The 23,276-nt window shown below is 41.0% G+C and overlaps 1 protein-coding gene across 2 annotated transcripts in view; it reads left to right on the top strand.

Annotated features, from left to right (window-relative positions):
- The window catches only part of rfng (RFNG O-fucosylpeptide 3-beta-N-acetylglucosaminyltransferase), a 53,359-nt gene that overhangs the window by 11,055 nt on the left and 19,028 nt on the right, over window positions 1–23,276 (top strand). For both annotated transcript variants that reach the window (XM_060844948.1, XM_060844947.1), the window contains exons 2-5: window positions 16,260–16,308; window positions 18,872–18,974; window positions 21,499–21,652; window positions 21,974–22,059. In XM_060844948.1, the coding sequence (XP_060700931.1) occupies window positions 16,260–16,308; window positions 18,872–18,974; window positions 21,499–21,652; window positions 21,974–22,059 (392 nt within the window). The remainder of the gene's footprint in view (window positions 1–16,259; window positions 16,309–18,871; window positions 18,975–21,498; window positions 21,653–21,973; window positions 22,060–23,276) is intronic.

The raw sequence follows: 23,276 nt of genomic DNA, 5'->3' as shown, positions 1-23,276 counted from the left end.
TTTTTAAATGCAGTAAAGCAAAGGAATTGTCTGGTCTGAGAACTCTCTAATAGTCGAAATTGAAGACTGCGTATGCTAGCGATCAAGGAATGCGGGCTATTGCCCGAAACATTGATTCTCCTGCTTCTCCAATGCTGCCTGATCTGCTGTGCTTTTCCAGCACAGCACTCTCAACTCTGTAATAGTAATGAGTAACTAGCTCAGTACCATGAGTAACACCATATTGGAAAGGTCTGTTACTCCTTTTTCAACGGTAAATAAGAAATTCGCCAACTGTCTTGGAGAATCTGAAAAATCAATAGAGGAAAGGGCAATATGTATTATGTATGTCTATAGCAATTCCAGAGATATCCAGAAGAAGTACAAAAACTTAACCTCTGGTGAAATATTTTGCTGCTGTCCCTAAGACCTGGTGCTCTGTATTGTTTTTGTGTATTGTACACCTAGTATTTAGGTTGATTTTTCTTTGACTCAGTTTCTGAATACATCCAGAACTTGCAAAATATATGGAACAGAAACCAGGTAAATTTAATATTAAACTGTCCAAATAGAAACACAGACACTTGTATGGATTAGCCAAAAGGAAATTATCCTGTAAATGAGCCTCTGGATTTTTTTTTTCACCTATTTTCAAAATCAGTGCAGTTCTTGTTTCTTACTGTATTTCCCTGGCTGAATACTGCAAGTCAGCCTTCTTTCGGTAGATTGAGTTCTTCTTTGTTCAGTAACAATTAAGGGAGAGAATACGTAGACCTTTATTGTACAGAGCTGTTGAGATGTTTAGTATAGCCAAATAATCAACTTGTACACTTTTTTCCTTTTGTGTTTCTTTTGCTGCATCTTCTCGGTTGTTAGCTGAAACATCAGGATTTTTAAAGTACTTTTGATGAGGTTCAAAGAACCCAGTACTGTGTGTGTGTCGATGTCTGCCTGTGTTAATAGCATGACATTGGGGCCATCATGAATGAAAATTGAATGGTCAAAATTAAAAATAATTGTTTTAAACATGCAACAATCACATTCTCACTGGTCCAATAATTTACCTGTCTGACATTTGATTTACATTACAACATTAAAGGTGTCTCCCATCTGATCTGGAGATTGATTTTTTTTTTGGAATGGGCAAATCAGTCTGAACAGCAGCTACACAGCAGATTCTTTATAAGTAACTTAGGAGATGGGTTTTTCTTTTCTGCCAATTTTCTCCTGTCCTCAGGGCAACCACAGGAGCCTGCATTTTTCTGTAGTGCCTCACCACACCAGCATTACTAATGAGGAAGACATCAAAGAAAAGCAGTTTGGAGAGTTAGGATCACCACTATGCCTGCTACTGGAAAATATAAACCAAATACAAAAACCAAGTAAACCTTTTCCAGTGGATAAATGTCAGAGTTACACAGAGATAAACTTCTTTGGCTTGCATGCTCCGGTCTTCACAACTGGTCTCAGAATCCACAGAAAGTGTCAACTCAATTCCATGTAAAATTGGACAATAGTCCAACTTTTAAGCACCTCCCCAGTACTCGCCAATAAAGCTACATCTTGATGCATCTTGTTGAGTTGTTAAATGATCCATGTCATTTTAGGAAAAAGTTTAGTTAGTGTTCGTCACAAGCTTTATACCACAGTCACTCGGTATGTTGCTATTTTAGCTGGATTATTTGAATCACTATGATCAAGTGTCATCCGTAAGTGCAAGCCTTATTAAACGTTACTGATAAAGAAATGTGCACTACATTGGAAAGGAAGCATTTGCTATTGTCATCAACATTGGTTCTCTCAACATTCAGGTAAAAAGTGAGGTCTGCAGGTGCTGGAGATCAGAGCTGAAAATGTGTTGCTGGTTAAAGCACAGCAGGTTAGGCAGCATCCAAGGAACAGGAAATTCGACGTTTCGGGCCAGAGCCCTTCATCAGGAATGAGGAGAGTGTGCCAGGCAGGCTAAGATAAAAGGTAGGGAGGAGGGACTTGGGGGAGGGGCGATGGAGATGTGATAGGTGGAAGGAGGTCAAGGTGAGGGTGATAGGCCGGAGTGGGGTGGGGCGGAGAGGTCAGGAAGAAGATTGCAGGTTAGGAGGGCGGTGCTGAGTTGAGGGAACCGACTGAGACAAGGTGGGGGGAGGGGAAATGAGAAATCTGAGTTCATTCCTTGTGGTTGGAGGGTTCCCAGGCGGAAGATGAGGCGCTCCTCCTCCAGCCGTCGTGTTGTTATGTTCTGCCGATGGAGGAGTCCAAGGACCTGCATGTCCTCGGTGGAGTGGGAGGGAGAGATAAAGTGTTGAGCCACGGGGTGGTTGGGTTGGTTGGTCTGGGCGTCCCAGAGGTGTTCTCTGAAGCGTTCCGCAAGTAGGCGGCCCGTCTCCCCAATATAGAGGAGGCCACATCGGTTGCAGCGGATGCAATAGATGATGTGTGTGGAGGTGCAGGTGAACTTGTGGCGGATATGGAAGGATGCCTTGGGGCCTTGGAGGGAAGTGAGGGAGGAGGTGTGGGCGCAAGTTTTACATTTCCTGCGGTTACAGGGGAAGGTGCCGGGAGTGGAGGTTGGGTTGGTGGGGGGTGTTGACCTGACGAGGGAGTCACGAAGGGAGTGGTCTTTGTGGAACACTGATAGGGGAGGGGAGGGAAATATATCCCTGGTGGTGGGGTCCGTTTGGAGGTGGCAGAAATGACGGCAGATCATACGCTGTATATGGAGGTTGGTGGGGTGGTAGGTGAGAACCAGTGAGGTTCTGTCTTGGTGGCGGTTGGAGGAGCGGGGCTCAAGGGCGGAGGAGCGGGAAGTGGAGGAGATGTGGTGGAGGGTATCGTCGATCACGTCTGGGGGGAATCTGCGGTCCTTAAAGAAGGAGGCCATCTGGGCTGTACGGTATTGGAACTGGTCCTCCTGGGAGCAGATGCGGCGGAGACGAAGGAATTGGGAATATGGGATGGAGTTTTTACAGGGGGCAGGGTGGGAGGAGGTGTAGTCCAGGTAGCTGTGGGAGTCAGTCGGTTTATAGTAAACCGACTCCCACAGCTACCTGGACTACACCTCCTCCCACCCTGCCCCCTGTAAAAACTCCATCCCATATTCCCAATTCCTTTGTCTCCGCCGCATCTGCTCCCAGGAGGACCAGTTCCAATACCGTACAGTCCAGATGGCCTCCTTCTTCAAGGACCGCAGATTCCCCCCAGACGTGATCGACGATGCCCTCCACCGCATCTCCTCCACGTCCCGCTCCTCCAACCGCCACCAAGACAGAACCTCACTGGTTCTCACCTACCACCCCACCAACCTCCGTATACAGCGTATCATCCGCCGTCATTTCCGCCACCTCCAAACGGACCCCACCACCAGGGATATATTTCCCTCCCCTCCCCTATCAGCGTTCCGCAAAGACCACTCCCTTCGTGACTCCCTCGTCAGGTCAACACCCCCCACCAACCCAACCTCCACTCCCGGCACCTTCCCCTGCAACCGCAGGAAATGTAAAACTTGCGCCCACACCTCCTCCCTCACTTCCCTCCAAGGCCCCAAGGGAACCTTCCATATCCGCCACAAGTTCACCTGCACCTCCACACACATCATCTATTGCATCCGCTGCAACCGATGTGGCCTCCTCTATATTGGGGAGATGGGCCGCCTATTTGCGGAACGCTTCAGAGAACACCTCTGGAACGCCCGGACCAACCAACCCAACCACCCCGTGGCTCAACACTTTATCTCTCCCTCCCACTCCACCGAGGAGGACATGCAGGTCCTTGGACTCCTCCATCGGCAGAACATAACAACACGACGGCTGGAGGAGGAGCGCCTCATCTTCCGCCTGGGAACCCTCCAACCACAAGGAATGAACTCAGATTTCTCCAGGTTCCTCATTTCCCCTCCCCCCACCTTGTCTCAGTCGGTTCCCTCAACTCAGCACCGCCCTCCTAACCTGCAATCTTCTTCCTGACCTCTCCGCCCCACCCCACTCCGGCCTATCACCCTCACCTTGACCTCCTTCCACCTATCCCACCTCCATCGCCCCTCCCCCTAGTCCCTCCTCCCTACCTTTTATCTTAGCCTGCCTGGCACACTCTCCTCATTCCTGATGAAGGGCTCTGGCCCGAAACGTCGAATTTCCTGTTCCTTGGATGCTGCCTAACCTGCTGTGCTTTAACTAGCAACACATTTTCAGCTCTCTCAACACTCACTGACACAAGATAATTGCATATTAACAAGTCAATAAAACAAGCAATCTTGGAAGTCCACAGTATCCAACAGTACATTCTGGGACTCTGCCACATTCAGAGTGGAATTCAAAATTCAATCAAATATAATATGCAAGTTGCCTTTTTAAGTAGATGAATATGTTGCCATGGTAATAGATTTGAAACAGTGAATGGGTATATTCATTATAAAAATATGACAATGACAGATCATGAATGCTGATGAACATGGATCACTTATTTCAATGACTGACAAAGCTGCAAAAATGTTTATGTAATCAGATAAATATATTTATCATCCTGGTCTTTTTCTTTTCCCCTCATGATATGGTCAAAGAGTTGAACAGAGATTGCTATAATGCACTTCTGAATAAGTTACTGTTCACGTAAAACTACTTCCACAGAGTTTCTGGTTTCCTCTAGAGCACTATGTCTATCTGCCTTGTTTTATCTATGTATCCTGAAGGCGAACGTTTATTTACTGATTTTTCTCCATTAACTCTTAAAGATTTCACAGGATTCTGCTCTCCTCACTACATTCCATTCTAACAATGACCTTTTCAATTAATTATTTTTGCAGTATCATGGCTGAATCTTTACACCATGTCTTCGGTGGGCAATTTAAGGACCCGTCTGTCACAAGTCTAACATCGTTTTACTGAATGGCTACAGCTCACATTCTGCTCCACCCATTGACATTCTAATCTTCATTACCTTCTCTGGCCTCGAGTGCAATTGCCAATGTTGTCATTACAAAGCAGTTCCATTTTATTTTGTGGCCAGGAATCTCTTTCAATATTCTAGTTGAAGCCAAAAAGAAAACCAAGATCTCAACTGGAGCATTGTGTGCAGTTCTGAGTGCCATGTTATAGGAAGGACATGAATGCATTGAAAGTGTGCAGAAGTAGTTTACAAGAATGCTTCCAGGGATGAAGAACTTTCAGTTATGAGGACAGATTGAAGAGGTTAGGAGTGTTTCCTTTGGAGAAAATAAGGCTAAGAGATCTGAAAGAGGTTATCAGAAGCAAGAGTGGGCTAGATAGAGTAGTTAGGGAGAAACTGTTCCCCTTGTAAAAGAAGCAAGAAGAAGAGGGCATAGATTTAAAGTGATCTGCAAAACAAGCAAGAGTGTGGTGAGGAAAACCAATTTTACTTTGCAGGTTGTTTAGGTGTGGAATCACAACCTAAAAGTATGGTGGAGGCAGGCTCAGTTGAAGTTGATTCTTTGAATAAAAAGTAATATGCAAGGATATAGAGAAAAGCAGGAGATTGGCACAAAGTAATGATGCTCGTTTAATGAGCTGGTATAGGCATGATGGGCTGCAAGGCCTCCTCCTGCACTGTGACACTTCAGTGATTCTGTCTGGGGAAAATCTGGGGAAATTATTTCTCCTCTTCAAATTTACATCCTATTGAAACCCACTCACCTATTTGAACTTGTTCTATCCCAAGAGCCCTAAACAGTGGCACTTCCTTTATTCCTCCCACAACCTTTGTGCTTTTGAAATCTAAATGTTATCTCTCTTTTCCAGTTGAGCTTGTATGCACTTTTATCTTTTTCAATGTTGGCAATATACTGAACTGTATCTTTGCCCTATACCTTTGCTACTTGGTGTAAACTTCTAAGTTAATTTACTTTGCTTCAGTGATAAATAATGCAAAAACAAAAATCCCTGCTACCAATAGCAGTTTTCTAGTGGGCCTCAGTAAGTGCAACCCTATTAGTGTGCAAAGATATGAGGGAGAGAGTTGTCTAGCAATTGTCTTACAGCAAAATCCATCATCACCATCCCTGGATATGTCCTGTCCAGCAGCAGGATAGGCCGAGCAGAGATGACGGTACAGTGATGTATAGTTGGGAGGGAGTTGCCTTGGCAGTTCTCAACATTGATTTGGGACCCCATGAAGTCTCAAGGCTTTAGGTTAAACATGGGAAGGAAACTTTCTACTGATCACTATGTACACCACCACCAAAAGATGGTTAAGAAATACTTGAAATCATCCTTGCCAATCTGCCTATCACAGAGGCATCTGACCATGACCGTACAAGTGGCAGTGATCTTGTGAAGAAAGAGTCCCATCTTCACACTGACGACACCCTCCATGATGTTGTATGGCACTGCCACTGCGAAATTAGACCATCTTCAAACAGATCTACTGCCTCAAAATTAGACATCCATAAGGTGCTGTGGACCATCAGCAGAACTGTATTTAACCATAACCTGTGATCTCATGACCCAGCATATCCCCAGTTTGACTATTATCATCAAGCTGAGGGATCAGTGCTGGTTCAATGAAGATTGCAGTAGGGGCGCATGCTAGTTGCAGCATTGGCATGGCTAAAAATGAGGTAGCAACTTGAAGTTACACCAGATGACTACTTGCAAGCCAAGCAATGGAAGTAACATGCAATGTTTAAGGTTAAGCAATCACACAATCAGGATGGAAGTGCCTCTAGAGGTCATCGACTTCACAGATGCTAGAGTTCAACCAATTTGATTCACTCCATACAGTAACAAGAAACAAGTTCAAGATGTTGAGCTTTGCAAAGGATGTGGCAACATTCCAACAATAGTATTAAAGGGTTGTGCTCCATGCCCCCCTCAACAAGCTGTTCCTGTGCGGTTCCAACACTGGCATCTACTGACAATGGGAAAAATTGCCCTTTGTATCCTATATACACAACCATAAGAAATCCAACCTAGCAATTACTGCCCTTTCAATCTAATCTTGAATATCAATGAAAAAATGGCAGCAGTCATCAGTGGTGCTATTCAGATGCTTTTGCAAAATAATAATCTGCTCAGAGACACCCACTTAGGTGGGGGATACCCCTCTTCTGGTCTCATTATATGTTGGTCCAAATAGGGCCAAAAGAGGTGAATGCCAGAGGGATGGTGAGAAAGACTGCTCTTAACGTATGGGCAGTTGGGTGGGGGTGGTCCTGCACTGGTTGGAGTCCTACCTAACCCATTGTTATTGTTATTGGAGGTCAATTATTGCAGCTGAAGGACATTACTGTCTGAGTTCTTCAGGGTAATGTCCTACTCCACACCTCCTCCATAGATTCAGAAATGAGAGTGTTCACTGCTGACTGCACAACGTTCAGCGCCATTAGTGACCTCAGGTATTGAAACAGTCAGTGTCCCGATGCAGCAAAATCTAGGCAACATCAAGGCTTGAGCTGATAAGTGCAAGTAACATTCACACTATACCAGTATCAGGCTGTGACCACCTCCACCAAGTGAAAATAGCCATCACATCTGGACATTTAGTCACATCACTATCTCTGAATCTCCTACTAACAAAATCATGGGGTTTTCCATTGACCAGAAACTGAACTGCACTAACCACATAAAATATTGTGTGCTTGCAAAAGCAGGTCAGAGGCTAGGATTCTTGCAGTGAGTAACTTGTCACCTGTCTCCCGACACTCTGTCCACCATCTACATGGTACGAATCAGGAGTGCAAATAGAATACTTTCCACTTTTGTGGACGGGTGCAGCCCCGGGTGAAGCGTTATACCATCCAAGGCAAAGCTGCCCACTTGATTGACACCCAATCTATCACTTTGAGCATTCACTCCCACTGTTACACATACACAGCCATCTATGCAGTTCTGCCATCTACAAGGTGCACCGCAGTAATGTTACCATCAAGGGACCTTCACCAGTACTTTCTGAACCCATATTACGTACAAGAAAGGGCAAGTTTCTCCACAAGTGACACTCGATCCTGATTTGGAATTATATCACTTTTGGCTCGCTGTCACTGGAGTCAAAATCCTGGAATTCCCCTAGAAACGGTATTGTGAGTTTCTATGCAGCATGTGGAGTGCAGCAGTTCAAGAAAGCAGCTCACCAACACCTTCCCAAGGGCAAATGGAGGTGACCAGTTCATGCTACTCTAACCACTGATCCCCACATCCTGTAAACCCATTAAATTAAAAGAATTAAACCAGAAGGGAAAAATTGAAACCAGTCTGTACTATTTGAATATTAATGTAATATGTTGATGTATTATGAAATTTTGATTTCACAGTCGTTTGTGAATTTGTAGAACAATGATTGGCTCACACCTGCCAAACTGAACTTTGTTTTGAAAAAAAACCTGTAACATATTGGTTGGAGCTGCAGGTTTGACAGTGCAATCTTCAGGGGGCTCCTTTCTGACCCACAGTGTTTCTGGATCAACCAAATGAGTGAGAATCTAGGCTGTTGTGCACTAGACTGCTTTGTGAACAAAACTCTGATTTGAGGTTTTGTTTCTACCCATTTCCTTGTCCTTGAGGCAGGTAGTTCATGGTGGGTTATAATTCCACAGGCATCTGCAATTGCCCTTGGTACTTCATCAAATCAGCACTAATTAATTAGTGTGTGAACTGTTTGCAGTCATGACTGCCACAATGCCTACTAATGGGAAATAAAAAAATGAATACACCCAAGTTTACCAACCAAACAGTACTGACATGATGTAATTTAAATAGATGTACAGGTCTCTCTTGGACAACCAGTCTTCAAGTTAAGACACACTTATTACTTCCTCCTCGGCCCTTGCCATTGGTACACTAGGCTGAGTGCCAGGATTTGTACAGAAATGATCTAATGAAAACTTCCCCTCTTTGTTTCCTTTCTGACTGTTGTCTGCTTGCATCATACCATAGCAGCAAAGGTCAGGAGATCACACCCTACCATTTTGTAGCATTGTGAATTGGTGCATTAATTGTCCTGTGCCATTGTACATTCAGCAAATGTGCACCTCTTAGAGCTGCGAAAGAAGTCAGTACGGGTTAGCATACGTGTTACTGTTTGTTCAGTGCTCCACATGGAAGCCAGTGGGCAGCTTGTTTTACATCTGCGAGTGAAGACTTTGCAAGTGAAAACATGGCACAGATATGCTCTGTGTGATGCAGATGTTTGCTTTCTGCTGCCAAGTACAATATTTATCTGTGCAAAGTATTGTGGGAGTGCAAATCTTAATGTCTAAATACTGTATATAGCGTGGTGCTGTGGAACTGCTGTGCTGTAGAACGTGATTTTTGGTGTCTGCATTTGATCGTAATGAGTTATGTTTCCTTGGGGCTTGTAGTCTAAGTTGGATTCCTTTAAGTGTATAGTATTGAAGACATATTACATTGCTTGTACTTCCAACCTTGAACTTTAATTTTTGACTTGGGGCCAAAGCAGTAGGAAGGGATAAATAAACAAAGAAGCAAATGATGTATGATCATTTGTGATTAATATCACAAAATATCCATTATTTTCTGTTCATGTTTGCCTTGGGGAATAATTTTAAAACCATTAAAAAGTTAAGACACAGAAAGAGAGTATTCAATCTATCGTGTCTGTACCAGCTGGATAAACTGGCTGCCAACTCTAATCCCCACTTCACAGCAACTGGTCCATGGCCTTGCAGGTCACAGTGCTTCAGATGCAGATCCAAGTTCCTTTTTAAATGAGTTGAGGGTTTCTGCTTTAACTACCAAAGTGGGCAGTAAGTTTCAAATGCTCACCATTTTCTGGGTAAAACTGATTTTCCTTCAGTGCTTCTAGCAAGCATGTTAAATCTGGATAACTGGGGCTCCAGATTTGGGACTACCACTTTTGTTTTCTTATGGGGACATGTCTGCATTGTGACTTCAGAATCTCATTTCTGAATACCTCCCACTGATTTGCCCTTGGTAACTGACCTCTCCATTGGATGAAACAGGTCTTTCCTGTCCACTGTTGAAGCCCATCAATATTTTGTACAATTTCATTAAATCACCCCTTCACTCCCTTTGTTCTAAGGAAAACAACCCTAGACACTGCAATCTTTCCTCCATAGCTGCAAATTTTAAGGCCTGGCTACATTCTTGTAAATCTTGTCTATAATCTCTCTAGAGCCCTATCCTGTAATATAATGACCAGAACTGGATGCCAAACTCCACCTGTGGCTTAACCAGTGTCTTGTATGGTTCTAGCTTTATCCCTCTAAACCTATAAATGAAAGCATCCTTTATACCCTCTTTGCCACTTTCTGTACCTGTTCTACACCTTCAGGGACTTTTGAACATGCATTCTCAGGTTTACGCATCTACTACCCCTCTCAAAATTCTTTTTACGGTGTATTCTGATGCTTTGTCTGCCCACTCCAAATGCATCACCGCACATTTTTTTTTCTGTTGATGAATTCCAATTGCCATTATTCTTCCCATTCAATCAAACCAAAGATACCATCCTGCAGTCAATAGCTATCCTCTTCATTATCAACGACACAGCCAGATTTTTCATCTGCAAATTATACAACAGTGCCTTTCTAGTCAAGTCTAAATTACTAATATGTGCAACAAACAGCAAGGGACCTATTAGCGTGGAACACTACCAAAAACCACTTTCTATTTGCAAAAGCATCCAGCAACCATTTCCCTGTTTCTCCTGTCACTAAACTAAGTTTGCGTCCAACTTGTCTTATTCACCTGCTTCCCATTAGATATGAATTTTCTGCCCAGACTGCCACATGGGACCTCTTCGATTGCCTTTCTAAAACCTCTGCACCAAAATGCATCCTCTGCCCTACCTTCTAGATATTTCCTCAAAAAGATCAATTATTTTGTAAGACATGACCTTTCCTCAACAAAGCCATTTTGGTAATCCCTGTTTAATTGGCACCTTTCTAAGGAACAGTTAATCCTATCTCTCCCAGTATTCATTCTCATAATTTGCCCATCACCAAGGTCAGACTGACCAGCCTGTAATTATTTGGCCTATCTCTTACACCCTTTTGAACAATGGCATAGCATTCGTTGATCTCCAATGCTTTGGTGCCTTGCCTGTATCTAGTGAGGATTGAAAAATGATTCTCAGAGCATCCATTATTTTCTCTCCAGCTTCCTTTTAATAGCCTGTGACGTAATTCATCCAACCTTGGTAATTATCACCCTCGTTATCTAGAATATCTGCACCATCCTCTCCCTTGTGCTGACAAAGATGAACTACTCATTAATGATGCTGCCCACATCTTCTGCTTCCACCCATCAGTTACATGTACATTTCTGATAGATTCTATCCTTTCTTCATTATTGTCTTGCTCTCAGTGTTCTGATAAAAGTCTTCTTTGGATTTTTCATAATTTTGCCAGCCAACAGTTTTTGTATTGTCTCTTTTTATTTTCCTAATTTCCATTTTCATTTCACCCGGTAACTTCAATAAGCTTCCTAAAGTATTACTGTTTTTGAGATTGTCCTCATTTTTCTACTTTATCATACCTGTATACTTCTGGATAATTGGGAGCTCTCGATTTGGGAGACCCACTCTTTTTTTTAATGTGTGGATACATGTCTGCATTGTGACCTCAGAATCTCGTTTCTGAATGTCCTCCACTGATTTGCCACTGCCTTGCCTTCAGTAGCCATATTATGTCCAGATTTGCCAGAAATCTCTCCGCTTTTTGTAAACTTTGCCTTCATCCAATTTAGAACATTTTAGCCCTGTTCTATGTTTTGTCCCTTTCCGTGATGATGCAAAATCTAAGTGTTTAATAATCAAGATCTCTAAAATGATAACATGTCACAACTTCAACCAACTGCCCAGCTTCATTTTCTAAGGTTAAATCTAGAATTGCACCCTTTCTCATTGCACTTGTTACATGTTGGTTAAAAGAGTGCAGATTCAAGAATTTTGTGCCTTCTATGCCATTCATACTGTTTGTATTTCTCTTGATATTTGTGTGTTTGAAGTACCCAAAGATTATTACTCTCCTTTTGCATTCAGAAATTTGTCGACATATTTGTTCCTCTAATAATACATTATTTGGGGTCTATGTGCATGCCGAGCAATATGGCTGCCCCTTCTTGTTACTGAGGTCAACCCAAATGGCCTAATTTGATGTTTCATTTAGTGTCGCTTCTCACCACTGTAATTGATTGTTTCACCATGATGCTATGGCTGAGTGTTTTTATCTCCTTTTCTATACCCAGTGATGTTGAGCTGCCATCCTTGCCTCTCCTTATGTCAAGTCTCTGTTATAGGACTGATATCATATTGCCATGTGTTTACTGCGCCCTCACTCACTGATTTTATTTACAATGTCCTTGTGTTTACATTTCTACCTTTTTAAAATACGGTCCAATTCCTGTGCTGTGCACTTTTTAACTGGTTGTGTTCTGTCTTTCAGAGACACTCCCTAAATTTCTGCCTTCTATTTCCTGCTCTGAATTTGCTCACAAGTTCCCAACCTCCTGCTGATCCACTTTAAATCTTCCCTGAGAGCACTAGAAAATCTCCCTGCATGGATATTATCCTGATCCTGTTCAGGTGTAGACTGTCTGTCTGATTTGTTCAGGACCCCCTTCTCCTGAACCAATCCCACTGTCCCAAAAATGCTCCCACACAAGAATTTCAGCCTCATATTCAATCGCTTAATTTCCTATTTCTGTGCTCACTAGCACATGGTACTGTAAATAATTTTGCGTACTGCTTTAAAGGTCCTGCCTTTTAATCTCCTAACTCCTTGAAATCTACTATTACGATCTCATCCCCATTACTATCTAATCATATGAACAATGTGGACTATGATCACTGTATCTTACCCCGGAGCAATGCCCTGTAACCACTTCATAATGTCCTGTACCTTAGCGCCAGGGAGGCAACATACTGTCCTGTGGTCAACAGCAGAAATGCTTGACTAAGTTACCCCCTATCTCTATTGCCCCTCTGTCCTCCCTCCCCCTGTAAAACTGAGCAGGCTAACAGTGCCACTGCGGTATTATTGGTTGCACTGTCCTGAAGAACTATTGCCCTCACAAAAATCGAAAATGTGATACCCATTAGCAAGCAACATAGACTCAGCCTTCTTACAATACTGCTTCATTTTCTCCAACTGTTTGGCCGTCACCCATTCCCTCTCTGCCTGCAAGTTTCTAACCTTCAGTGTTTTCACCTTCCTGAATGAGCTGTCTATTTGGTCCTCTTGCCTTGCACAATCATGATCCAGCCACTGCTCAAGTTCCAAAACCCAGAGCTCAAGTTTGTGTAGTCAGTGACCATTCCCGCAGATGTGTTCACCTGGGATATATGATGTCTCCATCGTCACACACATTACAGATTTACACTCCACTTGGCCAAGCTGGCCTGCCATCCTGCAACTTTAAAATCTATTTACTGTATTACAATTAGAATAGTCGAATAACTTACCAGTACTCACCAATCACCTTCCACTGTACAGAAGTAAAAGCCAATTACAGGAAAATGGTAGAAGATTTTATACTCTTGTACAAGCAAAGCAGCACTCAGTGCAGATAAAGCATTTCTGAGGGAGGCTTCCCTCTATGTTTCCTGAAGAAAGCTGACTCAAGCATCAGAAAAACATTTGAGCCAATCACGGGTTAATTAGCTGCAGCTCTTAGAGCTTTTGAATCTCTGATTTAACTTAAAACTTAATTTATAGAGTACTATTTAGTTGGTTGCTAAATTAAAAAAATACTGTTCAGATTCTAAAAAGGAATCCCTTAAGACTTGTACTCAGCAGCTCCAAGTCCAAATAACTTTCTTCTAAAAAAGCATGCATAATAGATTTATCTACGAGTCATAAATTTTCAATTCCCTTAAGATTGGGAATTACATTGGTTCAGGCTAAACAAAGACAGATGACTTACAGTAGTCACTCACTGAACTTTTAGTAATCTATGTTTTAAAAAGAACTTTGTATAATTGCATAGATTTGCAAGGGTATTTATTTTTAAGAAGGCTTTTACTTAGACCTTTTTAGTGATTACTTCTGAAAAAGAAACCTCTTCTTATACCTCTCACTCTCCTTGTCTGAGCAATGTAACATTATTTCGTATGAAACAAACCACAAGAAAGATGGCGAGAAGCTGCACTGCAGTCAAATGTTGTTCTTCATGTATAATGGGTTAAAAACTTTGCCATTTATGCCTGCAGTAAGTTTTTCTATATGCACTATGTGATGCTTTAAGTGTGTGTTGTATAAAATTGTGTTGTCCTCCAATTGAAATTAGTCACAGCTTTTACCCATGTTTCAATATGATATTGCATATATTTAAGATGAATATTTGGTAATTGTGAAAAGGAAAGAAAAATAATTCTGTTGGTGACAAAAATAAAATTGCCAAAGGTTAAAGTTCAAGTGGTGGTCAACAAAATGTTTCCTTTTATTGCTCCTGATACAATGGAGGAAAGGAACTGTTGGAAAACAATTGATTGTTGTGCAAAAAAAAATCAGATTTACTTTATTAAAGAGTGTCTCAATCTGGTTTACACTGTGTATTAAATATGTTGATCAGAGCTGGAAATCAATCTTTATGTTAACCATTTCTCAAAATCATGGGCAACATTAGTAGGCAACGAAGACAGTAATACAGGCTTGCAAAGTAAGGAATGTTAATGCTGACCTCAAAGAAAGCCTCACCAGGGGACTATTGTGGTGAAAATTTTAGCTTTTTTCACAATTTAATGGACTACAGTGCTTTTTATTGAGGATTACCAGTATAGAGCTACAGTGATGTCATCCCACTGCCCAATTACAATAAGGAATTGTCACTGACATCAAATGAGAAATACTAGCAAGTAAATTGACTTGGAGATGCCGGTGTTGGACTGGAGTGTACAAAGTTAAAAATCATACAACACCTGGTTATAGTCCAACAGGTTCATTTGGAAGCACTAGCTTTCGGAGCGCTGCTCCTTTTATCAGTTGGTTGTGGAGTATAAGATTGTAAGACACTGAATTTATAGCAAAAGTTTACCGTATGATGTAACTAAAATGATATATTGAAAAAGACCTGCAAGTACAAATTCACCCCACAAACTTTGTGTGTGTGTATTTGGGGCGGGGGGGGGGGGGTGGTTTTGCGTGTCTGTGAGTGAGTGAGTGTCAAGGGGTAAAAGTCTGTGAGAGGATATGTGAGTGTAGGACGGTATGTGTGAGTGTATAAGAGAGGGTCTGTAGGAGTGTGTGTATAGTGTGACATGAACCCAAGGTCCCGGTTGAGTTTGCAGAATTACATTTTACTTTGTTCAAAAACTGCATGAATCCATGTGAGATTCTGTAAATCCGTTTTTTGGATGGGAATCAGTTTGACCATTGTGACACAGACAGCCTCACGCAGGGAAGCTAACACCTTCAATACATTATCTGCGCCAACACGACACCAATTGTTAAAGTTCACTTGAGAATGTAACTTTTAAAAAAATGTTTTGCGATTTATAGATGAAAGAACTGAAACAGACATGGTCATTCTAAAAGATGAGAGACTTAACAAAAAAATCCAGGTCTTTTTCAATATATAATATAAATTCTGTGTCTTACAATCCTATACTCCACAACCACCTGGTGAAGGAGCAGCGCTCCGAAAGCTAGTGCTTCCAAATAAATCTGTCTAACTATAATCTGGTGTTGTGTGATTTTTAACCTAGCAATTAAATCACTTTCTTTTTAAAAAATAGTTGTAAATACCATGAAATAAAAATTGGGATATACAAGACAAGTGAAGGTACAAGCTGAAATAGCCAGAGAAAAATCTTCAAAAAAAATGGTTTTAAAGATTTAGTAATTTATTTTACTAGTGAAACGTAACACTGCACAAATGATTTTGTTTGGGGCTAGGCTTATTGTTGAGATTGATTTTAATGGTGGTTACTGTTAAAACCTATTGTTACTTGATTGAACAAGATCTGGCTATTTATAGAGCTTCTAATAGTCAAAGGGAAATGGAAATAGTGAAATTCTCCCATCAGTAACTGAGTTCTCAGTGGGGCAGTTGAGGTGGGCTTATAGCTGGGCTGTGTGTGATCGGCAGCATCTTCAGGATGTGTGCTTGTACTAAACCTTGACGTTTTAGTCAGTTTCAGGATTTCACGCCAATGAAATTCTTAGTTTGACTTTCTTCCAGTTGTAGTTCGATCAATCAATCGTTTTAACAGAACCTTAAATTGAAGTTCGCTTGAGATGGGCATATCTTGAGTTTAACTCCTAATATCAAATTCACAAACTGGCTTTAGTAATGCTAAGTAATATAAACCATTTAGTTCCTCTTAATATTATTGTTCTCTTTTTTTTCTTCTAGACATTCATATTCACAGATGGAGAGGACAAAGAGTTGCAAGCAAAGGCTGGTAAGTATAGAGGCAAGGATTGCTCCTGGAAATTTACCAAGTGGAGAAGATGCTTGCTATCCTCACTTCACTGGGAAGTTCATTGGCTGTTGTTCAGCTGTATAACCTACTTTCTGAATATCCCAGGAGCTCTATTCATTGATTTTTTTTTTCCACAGATTAGTTGGAATTCTCTAGAAACTCTCAAAAGAAAAACACTTTAGTAGCACTTGCAGGATATAAACTATAATGTAAAAGTTAAGAAAATATTCTCCATTACATCTGCTGTCAGCATTTAGTCATAGAGTCATAGAGATGTACAGCATGGAAACAGACCCTTTGGTCCAACCCGTCCATGCCAACCAGATATCCCAACCCAACCGAGTCCCACCTGGGAGCACACGACCCATATCCCTCCCAACCCTTCCTATTCATATACCCATCCAAACGTCTATTAAATGTTGCAATTGTACTAGCCTCCACCACATCCTCTAGCAGCTCATTCCATACACGTACCACCCTCTGCGTGAAAAAGTTGCCCCTTGGGTCTCTTTAATATCTTTCCCCTCTCACCCTAAACCTATGCCCTCTACTTCCGGTCTCCTCGACCCCAGGGAAAAGACTTTGTCTATTTATCCTATCCATGTCCCTCATAATTTTGTAAACCTCTATAAGGTCACCCCTCAGCCTCCAATTCTCCAGGGAAAACAGCCCCAGTCTGTTCAGCCTTTCCCTATAACTCAAATCCTCCAACCCTGGCAACATCCTTGTAAATCTTTTCTGAACCCTTTCAAGTTTCACAACATCTTTCCGATAGGAAGGAGACCAGAATTGCACGCAATATTCCAACGGTGGCCTAACCAATGTCCTGTACAGCCGCAACATGACCTCCCAACTCCTTTACTCAGTACTCTGACCAATCAAGGAAAGCATACCAAATGCCTTCTTCACTGTCCTATCTATCTGTGACTCCACTTTCAAGGAGCTATGAACCTGCACTCCAAGGTTTCTTTGTTCAGCCTTAATTCACCAGGACCTTACTAATTAAGTATATAAGTCTTATACACTTAATAGTAAAGTCCTGTGGAGTGTTGCTGAACAAAGAGACCTTGGAGTGCAGGTTCATAGCTCCTTGAAAGTGGAGTCGCTGGTAGATAGGATAGTGAAGAAGGCATTTGGTATGCTTTCCTTTATTGGTCAGTGTATTGAGTATAGGAGTTGGGAGGTCATGTGGCCTTACAGGACATTGGTTAGGCCACTTTTGGGATATTGTGTGCAATTCTGGTCTCTTTCCTATAGGAAGAATGTTGTGAAACTTGAAAGGGTTCAGAAAAGAATTACAAGGATATTGCCAGGGTTGGAGGATTTGAGCTATAGGGAGAGGCTGAATAGACTGGGTCTATTTTCCCCGGAGTGTTGGAGGCTGAGGGGTGATCTTGGAGAGGTTTACAAAATCATGAGGGGCAAGGATGGGGTAAATTGGCAAGGCCTTTTCCCTTGGATGGGGGAGTCCCAAACTGGACGGCATAGGTTTAACATCTGAGGAGAAAGATTTAACCCAACTTTTTCATGCAGAGGGTGGTGCTTGTATGGAATGAGCTGCCAGAGAAAGTGGAGGAGTCTGGCACAATTACAACATTTAAAAGGATGGATATATGAATAAGAAGTGTTTGGAGGGATATGGGCCAATGCTGCCAAATGGGACTTTAGGATATCTGGTTGTATGGGCGAGTTGAACCGAAGAGTCAGATTCCATGCTGTATATCTCTGAATCTGTGAAGAATTTGGATCCATAACTCGACAACTGTTGGTGATTATTTGTGACACTAGTGACAACTGCAGAGAAACTGTTTACTGTTCTCACATGCAGGCATTGGCTGCGTTTAGGTTCTTTATGTGAGAAAAACATAGATTAAATTACCAAGGTAAAAGCAGCTAGAGAACTTGCTGAGATGTTGTGCTTCACAAAATGGTGATTATTCTATAAAATTATATACTTTGACATTGCAATATTTAATAAAAAGTTTACTTTCAATATAAATTTAAACATTTGACCCTGCATACGTAATAACAATATATTTCAATGTGATTTCTTAACTGGACTCACTTTAGGATTGGCATGAAGATGCAACAGCGTTATATTAATGCAAGTTTTTTCTTTCTTGCAAAGCTGTCTTGGGAGTTCTTTTGAAAGGTAACATGACCCAGTTTTATGTAAATTGTTTATTGATGAAGCTACCTTAAAGAATATACATTTGGATTAGAGGTCATAGTGTATTGGAAACTCTTACAATGGGGAACTCATTGTGTTCAAGACAATCTTGGAAATGATGGGAAAGACATATAAATTGGTGGAGTTATAGTCGCCACTAGTTTTTGAAAAGCAAATTTTTATTTTTCAAAGAGAAACATGCTGTGGTACATGACTGTAACTGTTAAGTATATATTTTTGAATTGGGAAAATCTTATTTCATCCAAAGAGTTTAACTAAAAAGAGATTTAGCCAGATGAGAGTAATTGAATATTTGGCTGTTGCTCAAGTGGTGAGCTAATCATGCTATCTTTCTGTTTTTTCTTTGTTTAGGAGATCGCATGATTAATACCAATTGTTCTGCTGCACATACACGTCAAGCGCTTTGTTGTAAGATGTCTGTGGAGTATGACAAATTCATTGAATCCAAAAAAAAGTAAGCTTACTTAGAAAATGTGTCCATCCAATAGGCTGCACTATCACTTTGGCGAAAATGAGGACTGCAGATGCTGGAGATCAGAGTCATATTAGAGTGGTGCTGGAAATGCGCAGCAAGTCAGGCAGTATCTGAGAAGCAGGAGAATCGATGTAACGGGCAAAAGCCCTTAATCAGGCCCACTCTAATCTTGCATTATCAGTTTGTCTACTGGAGTGCGTAGATTCCAGAGGTCCCTTGCATTTTCTGTATTTGACTTTTGTTTTTGCGCTGTGACTTTCATTGGTATATTTTGACTATTGCTGGATAGTTATAAAAAAAAACATTCCCTGCAATTTTTGGGTTGCTGATAATTAACCAGATTGAAGTTGGGGTCCTCTAGAAGTGTACCACTGGTTCCGCTTTCTCCAGTACAACCCTGCCACTCCACACCTCCCCTGCTTTGAAGCTTAGGAAGGTTTGAAAACCACTGCAATAAATACCAGCAACGTGAAATGCATTAAAAAAAAATAAAGTGACTGCGGGGTGTTACGCATATGTGTTCAGCTTGTGAGCTACGTCAGTCTGAAGCTGTTTGACCAGCTCAGGACACATTGACAGATTTTACAGACTTATTTAATTTAGCTGTAAAGAATTGAGAGACAATCCAATGCTTTATTCCAAGGAAACCTATTATCAACCATCATTGGCAGAATGAAGTATTATCTGTTATACAGAAATTCAAGCCTTCACACCAATAATGATATTAAAGTATCGATATCAATTCGAAGGTTAAACCACCCTAGCTGGCACAAAGCTCTGTTATGGAAAAAAAAAATGAAAAGGCACTTTGATGTGCAATTTTTAGAAATCTATTAATTCCAATTTCAGAAATAGTCTTGCAAGTAATTGTTTTTGTTTTTCCTTAGCTCAGGTGGATTATTGTGAGATAATCGTAGTTGAATTATGATTGAGGAGAGATTTTAAAAGAAAATCATTCTAAAGGCTATCAATCTCAAAGCTAATTCAGTATCACTCAGTCTGGGAAGGCAGTCACTCCTTTTCTTTCTTTTAACAGTCCATAGCAGAGATACCGAAGTACAGTGTTCGAAAGGACAATATGCCATTCTGCAAAAAATAAATCAGAACCTGGAGTCTGACAGAAGTTATATTAGTTTAGTGGTTATGTTACTGGAGCAGTAGTTCAGACTTTGGACTAATCACCTAGGGATCACAAATTTAAATGGCACTAGGGCAGTTTAAGAATTTAAAAGATGTCTAGAAATTAACGGAGAAGGTTGGTATGTGTAAGAATAGTAATTCAAGCTGTTAAATTTTTGTAAAAACTCAACTTCACTTGATTACCTAACATACTGTAGTGAAGGAGACTTGTCCTTACTTGGTCTAGTGTATATGTGGACTCCAGTTCTCACCAACGTGCTTAGTTCTTACAACCCTCTTAAATAAGCCATTCTGCTGTGTCAACCCTACCAAAAATTACCTTTTGCAGCCATTATGAAGCAAACATCACCATCACCTGAGGGTATGAACATACAGGCTTACGTTCCCATCTACTCCCAGTAACCTTTGATTCCAGTGCTTAGTGAAAAACTTGTCCACCACCATCTTAAAAATGTCAACCGGCTCACCATATCTATAGTGCATGTTACACCATCAAGGTACTCCATTAAGTTGGCTAAACATGATTTTCCTTTCAGAAAACCATGCTCACTCTTCCCAATTACCTTGACTATTTTTAAGTACCCAGCTACAACCTCCTTGAATGATTGAATCTTAACCCCTGCCTGATGACAAGTGCCAAGCTCACTGGTCTATGTTTTCTGGTTTCTGCCTCCCGCCCTGCTTGAATAGAGGGGTCATATACTACTTTCCAGTCTGGAATCTGTCCAGAATCTAGTGAATTTTGGGAAATTAAGATCAATATCTCATTAGCTATCTCTTTTCAATCTCATATTGTCCATGTGCCATGGTTCAAAGTTCAGTAATTGATTTTTCAATCTTTGCTGTGTTACTGGAAGGCTAAGACTGATGTTTTCTCTCAGGAAAGGAAACAGAATAAGATGTAATTTCACCAGGCAATCTGCAAGCTGCTGCTGACAATAGCTAACAGGGAGTCACTGGCAAATCCTTTACTGTCATTCTCAGCCAAACATGAGACGAAACGAAAATATAAGTTTCATTAAAAAAGTACCTTCTTTCTCTCCAACCTGAATAGAGTTTAATCGCCATATATAATCTGCTGCAAGTATAATTTACAATGGTGTTACAATTCACATATTATACTTGAATTATTGAAAGGAAAATGAAGCAAACTACTAACTGGACACATTTCTTCCACACTGATTGCAAGGTTTTGTTAGGATCCTCATTACCTTCTGATACTGGGACTCAAATTTTACAGAGAAGTTAACTTATTTCTTAATATATTAAAAAAGAAAATGTATTTCTACTGTCAGAAATGCATGGCTATCACAATGTATCATTTGAATTATGAAGACATTTCTATTTTAACATTGTTTTCCAGGTGGTTTTGCCATGTTGACGATGATAATTATGTAAATATTCGCAGTTTAGTCTACTTATTATCAGCATACTCGCACACTCAAGATGTTTATATTGGTAGACCAAGTCTTGATCATCCAGTGGAGGCTGCAGAGCGGGTGAAGAGTGATGGGTCGGTAAGTGCAGTGTGTATATATGTACGGATTCAGTAGATGAATCTTTTTGTCAATGTCAATTATACTGTTAATTTCATTTGTGGCAAGATATTAAATACGTATTGATGTGTCCAGACTGCCTTGTTACTACTTATCATTTTCTGACATTGGGTTCTGAAAGCCTGTGGTGATAACCAGTCATTACTCCACTTGGAATTCTGTCTCTGAACAAATGAAGTTCTCAAAAGTGAAATGTAAACTGACGAGACAAATTATACCAGCTTAGTCCTATCTTTATTACAAATGACATATTGGAAACATAGTCTTATTTGTGTCCCTCAGACAACAGTGAAGTTCTGGTTTGCCACAGGAGGAGCTGGGTTCTGTATCAGCCGTGGATTGGCGCTAAAGATGAGTCCATGGGCCAGGTACTACGTTTTTCTCATGGATGTTGATTAATGCAGCTAAGTAGATTGTCAGTTGATACTTTTTCTGATGTGCTTCGCCGCAATTCCGTGTGAATACTTCACTTATGTTTGAAGGTTCTCTTTAAGAATACACCTATTTAGTTGACAAAGAAGTGAAGTGGACAGAGTCTACCATTGCCAGGATTGTGTTCTCTGGTGTTCATGTCTGGTAGGCTCAGTTGTTATCACTCTCACAGCCTTGAAGCTGGAAACAACGCCTACATGAAAACGTGAACATTTGTTTTGGATCATTCCCATTTGGTAGTGCTGGAGGAGTGATTCACCGTAGGTTAAAACTCCATTAAATCCTGCTCTTCAGAATAGAGGTAGCTTAATGAACTGGCACTAGCATCAATATATTTAGTTTGAGGGCTTTGTGTTAATTTGTGCCTTTCTATTGCTGGGAATAGAATTAGATTTGTGTCAATGGGGTTACAAGCTGCACTCAATTGGAATTCACTTGGTTACTATGACAACAGCATTTCCACATGTTCTTCACACAAGCTCCAAGCTTTTTAATTTGTTTGTGGGAAATGGCTATTCCCAACATTTAAAGTTAAATTATAACTGTATTTCAGAAGATGCTGAGTCACCTTCTCTTGTACCACTAATCTATTGACAGTGCAGTTAGGGAGGATATTCCGGGGTTTTCACCCAACAGTTGACTTGGTGGTGTTTCCATCCATTTAATGCCATTGCTCTTGAGTGGACTTGTAAGTTGCTGTTGAAGGAGACTTGCAGCAAATCTTGTATGTTTTACACACTTTTACCACTGCGCCAGTGGTCAAAGGTATCAATATTTTAATGTGGTGGATGGGATACCTAGTTAAGCAGGATGTTTGCCCTGGATGGTGAAAAGATTGAGTGTTCTTGGAGTTGCACTGATGTGAGCATGTGAAAAATATTCCATCGCGCTCCTGACTTGTGGCTTGTAGATTGTGAACAGGCTTTAAGATATCAGAATGTGAGTTATTCACTGCAGAATTCCCAGCCGCTGACTTTCCTTTGCAGCCATAGTATGTATGTTGCTGATCCAGTTAGATTTCTGGTCAATAGTAACCCCAAAGACACTGACGATGGGAGATACAGTGATTATAATACAGGTAAATGTCAAGCGTAGATTCTGAGATTAATTGTAGTTGGGAGATGATCATTGCCAAATACTTGTGGCACAAATC

This window comes from Hemiscyllium ocellatum, chromosome 25, assembly GCF_020745735.1.
Source record: "Hemiscyllium ocellatum isolate sHemOce1 chromosome 25, sHemOce1.pat.X.cur, whole genome shotgun sequence".
In the NCBI taxonomy this organism is placed as follows: Eukaryota; Metazoa; Chordata; class Chondrichthyes; order Orectolobiformes; family Hemiscylliidae; genus Hemiscyllium; species Hemiscyllium ocellatum.
Note: the sequence above shows the minus strand (reverse complement) of the source record. Positions and strands in the feature narration are given on the sequence as shown.